We start from the raw sequence: 14,556 nt of genomic DNA on the forward strand, positions 1-14,556 counted from the left end.
TAAGCAGCAAGATGTTAGCCAGTGATGGCCAGTAGTGATGAGCGAATGTGCCCGAATAACGTGCTATCAAACAGGCAAGTCCCCGCATGTGTTCTGGCTGTCTAATAGCCGCAAATCATGCAGCCGCGCTGACTCGAACATACCCCGAGATGCTCGGATAGCACGTTATCCAAGCACGTTGGCTCACCACTACTGGCCAGCTTTTATCTTGTTTTTATGTTCTCCAGTAACACACGTTTATCTACAGGGTGGGCCATTTATATGGATACACCTAAATAAAATGGGAATGATTGGTGATATCAGCTTCCTGTTTGTGGCACATTAGTATATGGGAGGGGGGAAACTTTTCAAGATAGGTGGTGGCCATTTTGGATCCAACTTTATAAATGGCCCACCCTGTACAATATTTCTGCAGTTGTTCTCACTAGTCAGAATATTTCCCTCATGTATTTTCAGGTCTGTTCACAATGAGCTAGAGAAACACCGGTGAGTAATTTCGTATTTATTGATTTAAATTCAATTTATTGCATTTAATCCTTCCACACATTTACAGTATAGTTACAGCAGTGAGTACAGATCTGGTCCATAGTCAGCTGGTGTTGGCGCACTAGCTGGGAATAGAGAGAACTTTGATCTTGCCTCATTACCGACCAGTCGTTACCATCACTGATGCCGGGTGCACACGATCTGGAAGTGGCAGCGCTTTGGACACATCGCATGTTCGCTGTGTCCAAAGCTCTGCCGTCTATTAAGCGCAGGTGAATCCGCATGTCTTCACTGAATCATTCGGATTCACCGCGTTCAACACATTTTGTTGGTGAAATTTTTGTTGCGGAAATATTGACAAGCTGCGGTGTGTAGAGACGCTCCGCATGTCCATCTCTGCTGGTGATCTGCATGCGTCTGATCTGGTCCAGTCCATCTGAAGACATACTGATGGGGCTCACAATCTAAATTCCCTATCAGGGACAGTGCTAATAATGTCTGTAAAGCACTGTTGAATTAATGGCGCTATATAAATGAGTAAAATAAATAAAGTAATAGTGTAAAACATGCCCTAGTTGCAATGGCAGGCCCCATGGTAACCCTTGATGCCCCACAATTGTATGCAAGTGGGGCAGATGGTATCCAGCAACTGCTCCATTTAAACACTAATGTCAGAGATTGACAGCGGCATTTAAATGGTTAACAGTAGTCGGAGTTTAGCTCTGGCCACTGCTGGTGGACACAGATGCCGGCTGTGTAGCAGAGCTGACATCTGTCACATGTGGCGAGCACTCTGCTGCGGAGACCTCTTCACACGCTCACCTTAGTGCTGATTTACATTTGTCATGTTGTGCTAAGAGGCTAAAGGATTATGCATTTTTTTCCATGTTAAACTTAAATGCATGTACCGTATTTTTCGGATTATAAGACGCACCCCAAATTTTGAGGAGAAAAATTTGAACATTTTTTTTTTTTTTTTTTAATAAAATGGTGGTGCGTCTTATTGCTTACCGGTGGTGGCTGCGGTGAAGCAGGGTCGCTGCTGGATGAGGCAGGAGTGGGGGATGCTGCAGGCCACAGGCTGGGATGAAGGGGTGTTCGCCTCTGCTGCCCGGGGATTCCACTGCTGCTGCCTGGGGTGTCAGGTGCTGCGGGGGGGGGAAATGTTGACATTTCGTGAAAGGCCAGAGCCCCCCGCAGTTCCGTGGACTCCAGGAAAATGACCGCCGGGAGGTGGCGCATGCGCAGATGGAGATCTCGGCATCAAGATCTCGGGAGATGAGATTTCAGCCCCCCCTCAGCGTCCATTTTCCCCGGAGTCCACCGCACAGGAAACCACGGAACTGCGGGGGGCTCTGTCCTTTCACAAAATGGGGGCAGTCTCCCCCCAGCCTGCAGCGCCGGACACCCCCTCATCCCAGCCTGCAGCAACGGTACCGGTAAGGTATATATGCATTATAAGACGCACCCCCATTTTCCCCAAAAAAATTTGGGGTGGATAAAGTGCGTCAAACATCATGTTTGAATTTTGGGTTTAATTTAAAAAAATGTGCAGCATGATGTTAGATAATTTTGACTAATTCTTCTTTATTTTGACATAGTTAGGGTTGTGATTGTACCACTGTTTCCTTTATCCCTATATATAAAAGTGAATGTAGTGTATGTATGTGTGTGTATCACCAACCAATCACAAAGCATCTTTCATTTCACCCGAGATGTTTAAAAGAAGCTGAGGTGTGAATGGTTGCTATGAGCAACAGTTTTCCTTGCAACCAATCACTAAGCAAAGAAGCTGAGCTGTGATTGGTTGCTATGAGCAATAGTTTTCTCACTCCACGACAACACCTCAGCAGACACTGCCATGGTGGAGGAAATCTAGCATCCCTGGGAACATAAGCTCCCAGCCATTGTCTGCCCTCCAGAAAGGAGCAGAGCACATGACAGAAATGAATTCCCCCCCCGCCCATATACCCATCACACATCCTCCATCCCATAGGCACATCTTCCCTCTTAAAGGGATCTCTGGTATGGAAGTTGGGATGTGGGATATTAGTGGTAGTAGTCCGGTGGCTCTGGCTGACTGGTTGATGTGGGATAGTATAGTAAATGTGGCTATGCGGAGTGGGCAGAGCTATACACATATATAATAATTTGCTATAACTAACCGTAGATAGTTAGGGGTACTTCACACTAAGCGAGATCACCCCCGCCGGGTATCGCTGATCGTGCAGGAATGTCCTGGGCCATTTTTTGATCGTTGGTCTCCCGCTGGCCAGCATGCATCGCTGCGTGTGACAGCGGGAGAACAATGATCAGCGAGCTCCCAGCGCTGTAAGCAGACGCTGGGAGCTGGTATCCAAGGTAAACAGCGGGTAACTAAGTGCCGTGTGCGCTTAGTTACCCACTGTTTACCTTGGATACCAGCTCCCAACGCAAGCACGCTGGTATCCAGGGTACACAGCGGGTAACTAAGGCTGTGCACGCGTTTAGTTACCCGCTATTTACCCTGGTTACCAGCGTCCTCGCTGGTGCTGATCTCTGGTGAGATCTGCCTGTTTGAGAGCTCACCAGCGATCATGTAGCGACGCACCAGCGATCCTGACCAGGTCGTATTGTTGTCGGGATCGCTGGTGCTTCGTTTAGTGTAACGGGACCCTTACTATGCCCAGGCAGCGCCGGGCTCTTCAGCTAGTAAATCATTAAAGATTAAAAAAAGTGCAGCATTACCTCACATGCCCTCTGTATTGCTTGGTAAAGGGAGAATTAGAAAAATTACAATCTGTCTCTTTCTGAGTTCCTCTCTGATTTGCGACTGCACAACACATCAAAGTTGAATATACAAAGAGCCTGTAAAAGTCAAATGATGCAACATTTTTAATAAAACACAATTTCAAATCTTTTTAGCCTCAAATACACACATTTAACCCTTTAACCCTCGGGCCTTTTCCGTTTTTTGCTCCCCTTCTTCCCAGATCCATAACTTGTTTTTTTTTTTTTTTGGTCAATATGGCCATGCGAGGGCTTGTTTTTTGCAGGAAAAGTTGTACTTTTGAACGACACCGTTGGTTTTAACTTATCGTGTACTGAAAAATGGTTAAAAAAAAAAAAAAAATTCCAAGTGCAGTGAAATTGCAAATGGTATGCAATTCCACAGTTGTTTAAAAAAAAAAAAAAAAAGTTCACTAAATGCTAAAACTGACCTGTCATTATGATTCTCCTGGTCATTTTAAGTTCATAGACACCAAACATGTATAGTTTATTTTTTAAGTGGTGAAAAAAAAATCCATCATTTGTTTAAATAAATAAAAAATGGCGCCATTTTCCAAAATCTGTAGCGTCTCCATTTTTCGTGATGTGGGGCTGTGTGAGGGCTTATTTTTTGGGGGCCGAGCTGACTTTATACCATTTTGGGGTAGAAATGATTTTTTGATCTCCTGTTATTGCATTTTATTGCCGTGTAGCAGCGACTAGAAAACAACGTAATTCTGGCGTTTGAGTTTTTTTTTCTCGTTACGCCGTTTAGCGATCGGGTTAATTTTTTTTTATTGCTTGGGCGATTCTGAACCTGGCGATACCAAATGCTTATTTGAGTTTTATATATTTTTATTTTTGAAAGGGGCGGTGGTTTGAACTTTATTTATTTGTTTTTTTTTGTTTTTTTGCATGCTTCAATAGCCTCCATGGGAGACTAGAAGCTGCCATAACCCGATCGGCTCTGCCACACACAGGCGGTGATCAGATCGCCTGTGTGTAGCACAAATGCTCACTTGCTATGAGCGCCGACCACGCTCATAGCAATCTAGCAATAGCAACCAATCGGAGACCCGCAATCATGTGACAGGGTCACCAATGGGCAGGGTTAGTGACACGCTTCCTGTAAGCGCAAGTTTAATGCTGCTGAGATTGACAGCGACTTATATCTAGCTACCAGCTGCGGGCAGATCGCGATTCCACCCACAGCTGTTGCCGGCACATGTCGTCTATAGATCAGCTGTCCCATGCCTGGAAAGGTGCGGGCTCAGAGCTGGAGCCCGTACCAAACTGGGATTCCGACATGTGCAAACTATTATTAAAGTGGTGGTCCAGAACTAAAATGTGTTTTAATCCTAAATGCCTATCTATTTAATGTCATAATCTAATCTATCTTCTAATATAGATCTGTATAGAAGCTAGCACTCTTAGCTTCCATAAAAAATGATTTATTTGTTCAGATTAAAAAAATGGGTGACAGAGAGCAGCAAAAAAAAATAGGAGGCTATACTTAAACATGCAAATTGGAGTGGTGGTGTCTCTAGATACACATAAAGAATTTGACAGCGTGGAATGGAATTACCTGTGGTCTGTGCTGGGTCGCTTTGGGTTTGGGCCAGTGTTCACCTCGTGAGTAAAATTGCTGTACTCCTCTCCAACAGCCAGAACTAAAATGAATAATAACTGGAAAAGAGCCCTGTCCAGAAGTGGCAGCGAAATAGATAGCTACATGGCATATATCAATAATTACCCATCATGTTTAGAAGGTGGGCGCAGGAGACCCGGTCCCCGACGTACGTTTTGGTACAGATTTCCTTCCTTCTGGACAGGGCTCTTTTCCGGTTACTTGGGATCCCCATAGCTTGACTTGCCTTGATCATTATTTAGGACCAGTGTAATTGTATACACAGGTTCGGGGTGTCTTACTATTGGCAGCCAAATCATTGGGAAACCTTAGTATTAAACCTATACTTTTCCACTTTAGGATTTGCTTTCTATTTGGGTCCTTTTTGCTCAGTGGATACTATTACAACTTGTGGCTCTTGCTGTATACCCCACATGTTTTAATGTAGAAGCAGGGTACTCCTGCTACAATCTAGGGTATAAAGTCACTCTATGAAGTTCACATATATTCTATGCAATTGTTTCTGCTCATTCATATTCTAATTAATATCTTTTGCATAGTCATGAATTTCTATGTCATTTTAATATGTTAAATAAAATTTAGTATTTTTATAAAACGGCATAGACTCAAGTTCTCTGTTTTCTCATCTATGTGTATGAGCCGCTGCTGTAATGCAAATCTTTAAAAAAAAAAAAAAATGGTTGAAAATGGCACCATAATTAGATAAATAATTATTTGGAGATTTATTGTGTTATAATACATAAGATGTGGCAGAATATCAGGCAGATTAGGGAGGTAACTCACTTCAATAGGTTTTCGCCTATATGGGATAACCTCTATTTTCAGGAGTTCAATAACATGAAGGGATTTGGCGAGTGGAAACAAATGGGATCTGGCAGTTGATTTACCGAGGGAAGCTTAAAGCATATGAAATGTTGCAGGAGGAATTTCAATTCCCAAGGCTAAATCTTTCAGTATAGATGGGTTCAGCACGCATTTCAGACCCAAAGCAGAAGAGGGCCTATAGAAATACAAATAGACCACACGTTAGATCTTAAACTTGAAAACAGTAGAACGAAAGGGGCCATACAGTGGGGAAAAAAAGTATTTAGTCAGTCAGCAATAGTGCAAGTTCCACCACTTAAAAAGATGAGAGGCGTCTGTAATTTACATCATAGGTAGACCTCAACTATGGGAGACAAACTGAGAAAAAAAAATCCAGAAAATCACATTGTCTGTTTTGTTTTCATTTTATTTGCATATTATGGTGGAAAATAAGTATTGGGTCAGAAACAAGCAATCAAGATTTCTGGCTCTCACAGACCTGTAACTTCTTCTTTAAGAGTCTCCTCTTTCCTCCACTCATTACCTGTAGTAATGGCACCTGTTTAAACTTGTTATCAGTATAAAAAGACACCTGTGCACACCCTCAAACAGTCTGACTCCAAACTCCACTATGGTGAAGACCAAAGAGCTGTCAAAGGACACCAGAAACAAAATTGTAGCCCTGCACCAGGCTGGGAAGACTGAATCTGCAATAGCCAACCAGCTTGGAGTGAAGAAATCAACTGTGGGAGCAATAATTAGAAAATGGAAGACATACAAGACCACTGATAATCTCCCTCGATCTGGTGCTCCACGCAAAATCCCACCCCGTGGGGTCAGAATGATCACAAGAACGGTGAGCAAAAATCCCAGAACCACGCGGGGGGACCTAGTGAATGAACTGCAGAGAGCTGGGACCAATGTAACAAGGCCTACCATAAGTAACACACTACGCCACCATGGACTCAGATCCTGCAGTGCCAGACGTGTCCCACTGCTTAAGCCTGTACATGTCCGGGCCCGTCTGAAGTTTGCTAGAGAGCATTTGGATGATCCAGAGGAGTTTTGGGAGAATGTCCTATGGTCTGATGAAACCAAACTGGAACTGTTTGGTAGAAACACAACTTGTCGTGTTTGGAGGAAAAAGAATACTGAGTTGCATCCATCAAACACCATACCTACTGTAAAGCATGGTGGTGGAAACATCATGCTTTGGGGCTGTTTCTCTGCAAAGGGGCCAGGACGACTGATCCGGGTACATGAAAGAATGAATGGGGCCATGTATCGTGAGATTTTGAGTGCAAACCTCCTTCCATCAGCAAGGGCATTGAAGATGAAACGTGGCTGGGTCTTTCAACATGACAATGATCCAAAGCACACCGCCAGGGCAACGAAGGAGTGGCTTCGTAAGAAGCATTTCAAGGTCCTGGAGTGGCCTAGCCAGTCTCCAGATCTCAACCCTATAGAAAACCTTTGGAGGGAGTTGAAAGTCCGTGTTGCCAAGCGAAAAGCCAAAAACATCACTGCTCTAGAGGAGATCTGCATGGAGGAATGGGCCAAAATACCAACAACAGTGTGTGGCAACCTTGTGAAGACTTACAGAAAACGTTTGACCTCTGTCATTGCCAACAAAGGATATATCACAAAGTATTGAGATGAAATTTTGTTTCTGACCAAATACTTATTTTCCACCATAATATGCAAATAAAATGAAAACAAAACAGACAATGTGATTTTCTGGATTTTTTTTTCTCAGTTTGTCTCCCATAGTTGAGGTCTACCTATGATGTAAATTACAGACGCCTCTCATCTTTTTAAGTGGTGGAACTTGCACTATTGCTGACTGACTAAATACTTTTTTTCCCCACTGTATGTGAAGTGTATAGAGACCTGCTATACGCCTTTCTGGGAGGACACCCTATCAAAGCTAGAAGGAATTGGGAGACAGACTTGGGAGAGAGAAACGACGATAGGTGGGAGTCTATTCTTGAACATGTTCCCAAGATGTCCACGAGCGTGCCTGGGAGAATGTCACCGCATATGTGATCCACAGGGTGTATAGAACCCCTGATGTTAATCAAAGTAGGGTCGAAGTCTAACTCTGACTGCCCAAGGTGCTCGCAATCTCAGGCTGGTATACTGCATATGCTTGGGCATTGTCCTCTTTTTTGGATCGTAGTATTGAATCTTATTGGAATGGTGTATGGGTGCACTGTCCCTAGGGATCCACCGATATGTATATTAGGGTACGTTGAAGAAATAAAACAGACAACATGATCAAAATAGCTATTGCGAGATTGCTTATTGCCAGAAAATTGATTGCAAAATATTGGATTAGAGCGGAGCCCCTGTCCAGATGCGAGTTTATAGCTCAAACGAACTATATAATTCAACTTGAAAGAAGTATTTACACCAAGAGGAATAAGCTGGAATTCTTCCATAAACTGTGGCAGCCATGGTTGGAATGGATTAATTAGAGTAACACCTATATATATACTATGGTAGCGCAAACTCACGGTAAACTGTAATATTGTTGGATATTGTTAATAATGGACGGCGTTGTTTGTACTGGAAAAGGTCTCCATGGGGGTGGGTAAGTGAGGGGGGGGAATTTACTGTAGTATTATAAAATGAGTATTGTCATGTAATATCTATTCTAAGTTTTGTTATGTTTAATAAAAAATGTATAATTAAAAAAAGAAAAATACTGTGGCAGAGCATGAGGGCAAACCTAATGTCTAGCCCAGCCCCCGAAACTGACAGCACTGCTGACGCTTCGTTTTAGGGGGCTGTGACAGTGACCGCAGCCTCTGCCCCCTGGTGACACTTTGTTTTAGAGAGGGGCTGTGACAGTGACCGCAGCCTCCCAGTGCATGCTCGGACAGTTAAACAACATCCAAAATGAAGTAGTAGAAAAAATAATGCAAAGTAGTGAGGGAACAGTAGGGACTTCATAATTTAAAGTATATTCAAAAAGAGACAGGCATTTAGGATTAAAATCATTTTTAGTTCTGGACCACCCCTTTTAGGTAACTAAACTATTTGGCCTCAAAGGTGGGCTGTCCCTTTTCAATGTAAATGTTGGCTGGGCGAGAATACCGGGTAAGCTTCAACAACATGAAAATTTGTGTGGATTTTCTGAGAAACGCTGTATGTGAAACTTGTCTAAAGTTACAAAAAACTTTAAGGGTACATTTACATGCAGTAGATTTGTTGCAGGAATTTCGAGGACTATTAGGTTAAGTTTCCGCCATGAATTTTTGATGGATTTATAAAAATCTGATACCCACTGTGCTTTCTTGTGCAGTGTAAACTAACTAAATCTTTATTGCACTGAGCTTTATGTGCTGATTTTTCCCCATAGACTTACATTAGATTTGGAAAATTTTAGTGCCATAACACTAAAAAGCATATAATCCACACATGACTCAAAGTTTTGTCAAAGCCAAATACCAGGAAGTATAAAAAACAAAGCAGCTTTATTTAAAACACGACACACCAAAAAACACAATGAAAAAAGTGCAAGTAGGCTTGCAGAAAAGTACAGCCCTGATTCGTTAAAGTAATTACACCAGGAAAGTCACAATTTTTGAGCAACGCAGAGTTACCCAACAATTTTTGGCATCTTCACATCAGTTTCACTTAGCTCCACCAATATGGAGATCATTGGAACTCACCACTGCTTTCTGCAACATGTCTGCTATGTGTGAATATACTCTGAAGAATGAGAAAAGTCTCTGGATTGGTACAGTCCTAGCAGTCATCCTTTTTTTTTGTTTGTTTTTTTTATCCCTGAGATGAGAAATTAAGAGATTATCTGGACTTTTGCTACAAATCTGCATCCACTCTGTGACTGCAGACTTCTGTATCGTCACAGTGCGCACACCATACGCTGTCAGGATTCTCCAGTGTCTGCAGCAAGACCAGCCAGGCGGTCACGCGACATCAAGGATGTAATTTGCCTCTCCATTCACTTGTAATGAACGAGTCTGGTCGAATGTAGCCAAAAGAATAAAAATCATAGTTGTGGTCTTGTGACTGCAGACAACTTGCAGTGCTGGCAGTGTGAGGATTCAGAAGCGAAAGATTGGTAATCCCTTTAATTTCTGTAGTAAATTGCACAATCCTTTAAATCCCTTTTTAGTATGTTGCTATTTGTTGTACGGTATAAAGTAGAAACCATTCATTCAGCAATTCTATTTGTAGGAGAGCCCAGCTGCGGCGGTGTCTGGAACAACTGAAGCAGCAAGTTCCTCTAAGTGTGGATACGTCCCGTCACACCACCCTCAGCCTCCTGCATAGAGCCAGACAGCACATCAAAGTGAGTCCGTGCACATGGGAACACTTGTCTCTCCTATCATATAATGCATGCAATGCAATTCTTGAACCTGCACCAGCCATTCCTTTTCTAGATATTTTAGTTCCTTTTCTCAGTTTTTTCCTATGTGAGGGATGTTTTGGCACCCATTCATTGGTCCTGTCTGGCGTTAGGTTCGTAAAACAGCATAGGGGCATATGCACCAATAGCGCTATAGACTAGAATGGTGCTGAGAGCGAACGTGTGTGCATAATTCTTGTGTGTACACCTCCTGGATGCAGTAGACTGCATCTGAGTGTCCGTCTCCAGTACATGCCTGAAGATAATGCATGAGAGTACATGTTCACTCTTATGGCGCATACGCCCAAATTTTGTTTTGCGTGGGGTTCAGACGCAAGCCCCGAGCAGACCAATGAACGGGTGTCAAAATGCAGTGTGAAAGCACCCTTAGTTACAGTCAATGTGAAGTATAACCGTTTGTAATCTACTGCAGAAACTGGAGGATCAGGAACTAAGAGCAAAGAATATCAAAGAAAAACTGCGGTCCGAGCAACAGAGGCTACGACAGAGACTAAAGCAGCTTCTACCCTCGAGTAGCACTGAACGCATGAGAGCAGACAGCCTGGACTCCTCCACCTTATCATCTGAGCGCTCGGACTCTGACCAAGGTGAGGACCAGCAAGATGACCATGGTTGGTTTCCTGTAAAATTCTACTATATTATGGAATTATATTGTGTGTATATTCTTTTTCTTTGCAGAAGACTTGGAAATAGATGTGGAAGGCGTCATCCTGGAAGCTAATGAGGGGGACCTATTTGTGTCATTTAGCGCTGGCATGGAGCACAGTTACTCTACTCCAGCTCACGCCTGGCTATGACCACCGTGCCGGAAGCGTGACCAGCAATAACACAGCTTTATGATGATTCTCAACTAGCATACATTCAACTCCCAAAATGCCATGGCTCAGAAAACCTTCAAGGAACTTCCCATGAAGGCAGAGTCCAAATGATTTTCATCGCGCCTTTCTTCTTGTGGAAAGGTGGATGCTGTTTGTACGTAACTCCCCCCCTCTAAAGCTTTTATGATGGTTACCTATGAGGTCTACCATGAGCTCTACATCCTTCATCCACGTGCTCTCGTAGAGAGGAGGACTTTAGCATCGGATGTGACTCTCTTCAGGCATCATCAGGAGTTCTCATCACATGTTCAGTGCCATCATGATCATATATTTATTGTACATACATGAATGCTGGCGCTCCTGTCACCACATTGCTGTGCACTGGTTGTACGGCGCTCCTGGACATATGAGAAGCACTTTGGTATGTGTACACTTAAAGGAACCCCATGTAAACAACTATAAATATATTTTGTATCCTCTACAAAGGTCTAAGAACTATGCTGCAACACTTACAGGAAGAAAGCATGTGAGATTTCAATCAGTGGATTCGCCAGGGTTCTTAGTCTCACATTTTTTTCCAGTAAAATCGCAAAATGGATCCTTACAGTAATAACAAATGTGGCAAATATCTCTGGGAGGTTTAATGTTTACATGACTTGTATCACGTTGTAAAAAGTCCAGACGCTTACATGCACTTGCTGAAGAAGAGAAGCGTCTTGATCAAGCTGCCTTAGCTAATCTTCTCTTAGCACAGCACAAGCTTTTAGTTGGAAGGACGCCTCCACTCCCGCCAGCAGTAGGGATGGACGTTACACCCCGATTTCAGATGAGCAGCTTACTTACATTCCTAAGCCCGAGCACCATTTGTATTGTGAGTGTGTAACTTGGGCACAGAGGGGGAGATCCTCAGAATAAGATTTTTTTTTTTTTTTTTTTTTTTGTCTCCTCAATATTGTAACTTCTATTTTAGTAAATGTGTTTTTTTTTTTTTTTTTTGTTCTGTAGAAATGCTTGTACGTTCTCTTTCCTATCTAAATTCACATAGTAGCGTGAAACACTTACATAAGCCATCGTGAACAATGCTTACAAACACATAATGTGGATTTAGTCCATATTGAGGCAGTGTAATTATACAGGGTGGGACATTTATATGGATACACCTAAATAAAATGGGAATGGTTGGTGATATCAACTTCCTGTATGTGGAGGGGGGAAACTTTTCAAGATGGGTGGTGACCACGGCGGCCATTTTGTAGTCAGCTATTTTGGATCCAACTTTATTTTTTCCAATGGGAAGAGGGTCATGTGACACATCAAACTTACTGAGAATTTCACAAGAAAAACAATAGTGTGCTTGGTTTTAATGTAACTTTATTCTTTCATGAGTTATTTACAAGTTTATGGGTGTCGGGTCCGAGCATTCCTACAAGGAATCTGACCCCCTTAGACTAGTATTTCTTCTGCGGTGTTGTTATCAGTGTGTCAAGAGTGGGAGAAAAGGGTTGCATTGACAATCCAACACAATGGGCAGCACTTTGAACACATTTTATAAGTGGTCATAAACTTGTAAATAACTCATGAATGACTAAAGCTACATTAAAACTAAGCACACCATTGTTTTTCTTGTGAAATTCTCAAAATTTTTGATGTCACATGACCCTCTTCTCATTGCAAAAAATAGTTAGATCCAAAATGGCCGCCATGATCACCACCGATCTTGAAAAGTTTCCCCTCTCCCATATACTAATGTGCCACAAACAGGAAGTTGATATCACCAACCATTCCCATTTTATTTAGGTGTATCCATATAAATGGCCCACCCTGTACAACCAAAATTTAGGTGGAAAGCTATCATCAGAAAATGACAGATTGATTCCCCTTAAGCAATAAGGCATGAGACTTTTGGTATGTAATCTGGCAAAACCATGATGGTGAGGCAGAGATCCTGATTCCAGAGGTATTTGTCTACTGGGTGCAGCAATAGAATCGGTGTTCACTGTTGGATACCAACCAGAGCTTGAATGCTGAGCTGTATAATAACCCCTGTCCACACCACTGATTAGCAGCTATTTCTATATACGAAAAGCTGCCATCAGTGGTTGGACCATATGGTAGGAGACATCTAGTCCTCTACTGACAATCTTCTGCTGATAAAACGCTGATGATATTGAAACCGCATAACACAGATTAGTAAGTGACATCACTGGAATCTGACACACTGCCTCCTGCACCATGCTGCTCGTAGATTACATAGCAAAACCTGCTGACACATTCCCTTTCAATCGTTTTGTTTCCCCCGCATTTCACAATGTGTATTTAAAAAAAGAATTATTAATCTTGCAATTCCATACTAGCTTCAATGACATGTAAAAGTTTGGACACCCCTGGTCAAAATTACTGGTCTCATGAACAGTTAACCAAGTTGAAAGTGAAATGATCTTTAAAAGGCCTAAAGTTAAAGATGATACATTTCCTTTGAATTTTAGGCAACAAATATATATTTCCATCTTTTACATTTTACAAATATCAAAGAAAAATGTCTATGCAAAAGTTTGGGCACTCTGCATGATTAGTACCTAGTAGCACCACCTTTACTATCACAGCTTGTCAATGCGTTTTGTAGCCAGCCAAGAGACTTTCAATTCTTGTTGGAGGGATTTTCATCCATTCTTCCAGTTCTGTGAGATTCCTGGGGCGTCTTGCATACACTGCTATTGCTATTTTGAGGTCTAGCCACAGATTTTCAATGATGTTCAGATCAGGGGACTGAGTACCATTGTAAAACATTCAGCATGCACTTTTTGAGGTAGTTTGTTGATTTCAATTTGTGTTTAGGATCATTGTCTGCAGAAACCATTCTCTTTTCAACGTCAGCTTTTAATTTTTTTCCCCAGAAAGTGTTATGCTTGTATCAAGAATTTGTTGAAATGTCATTGAATCCTTTCCTCCTTCTACCTGTGAAGTGTTCCACCGTGCATTGTCTGGAACACAACCTCAAAGCAGGATTAATCCACAACAATGCTTAATGGTTGGCAAAATGTTTTTATCCTGAAACTCTGTGCCCTTTTTTCTCCACACATACCTTTGATCAATGTGGCAAAAGAGTTCTAGTTTAACCCAATCAGTCCACAGGACTCCTTTACAAAATGCATCAGGATTGTTTAGATGTTCTTTTGCATGCTTCTGTCTCTGAATTTTATAGTTAATAGACAGAAGAGGTTTTCTTCTGATGACTTCCACGAAGGCCATATTTCTGCAGGTGTCTCCGAATAGTAGAACAATGTACCACAACTCCAGAGTCTTAATCTTTCTAAAGGGTCTTTTGCAGTCAAGCGGAAGCTTTGATTCCCCCCCCCTCCTTTTTTTTTTTTTTTTTTAATTTTTGAAATTTTTCATTTTACAGGTTGTCAACCAATATTATATAATACTTTAACTTTTGGTTAAACACTTTCAAGTTTATAAAGTGTAAAAGAGAGCAAACACAGACTGATAAAAGGAAAAATGGGAAGGGGGGATATGATATAGAATATTGTGACCTACTAATATCCATTTCATATAGGTCATATATCTAATATATAAAGCTCAAGTGTATGTATGCATGTCCGGGATTGGCATCCGCACCGTCGCAGCTACAGCCACAAAATTTGGCACAG

The 14,556-nt window shown here is 42.1% G+C and overlaps 1 protein-coding gene across 1 annotated transcript in view; it reads left to right on the top strand.

Moving 5' to 3' along the window:
• Positions 1-11,891, top strand: part of MXD3 (MAX dimerization protein 3) — a 22,214-nt gene extending 10,323 nt beyond the window's left edge. The window contains exons 3-6 of the mRNA XM_073568946.1: positions 457-486; positions 9,893-10,007; positions 10,498-10,672; positions 10,764-11,891. Coding sequence (XP_073425047.1) covers positions 457-486; positions 9,893-10,007; positions 10,498-10,672; positions 10,764-10,882 — 439 coding nt within the window. The 3' untranslated portion in view covers positions 10,883-11,891. The remainder of the gene's footprint in view (positions 1-456; positions 487-9,892; positions 10,008-10,497; positions 10,673-10,763) is intronic.
• Positions 11,892-14,556: the final 2,665 nt, after the last annotated feature.

The sequence above is a fragment of the Dendrobates tinctorius genome, unplaced genomic scaffold (genome assembly GCF_039654945.1).
Source record: "Dendrobates tinctorius isolate UK_male_01 unplaced genomic scaffold, ASM3965494v1 ptg000001l, whole genome shotgun sequence".
Lineage (NCBI taxonomy): Eukaryota > Metazoa > Chordata > Amphibia > Anura > Dendrobatidae > Dendrobates > Dendrobates tinctorius.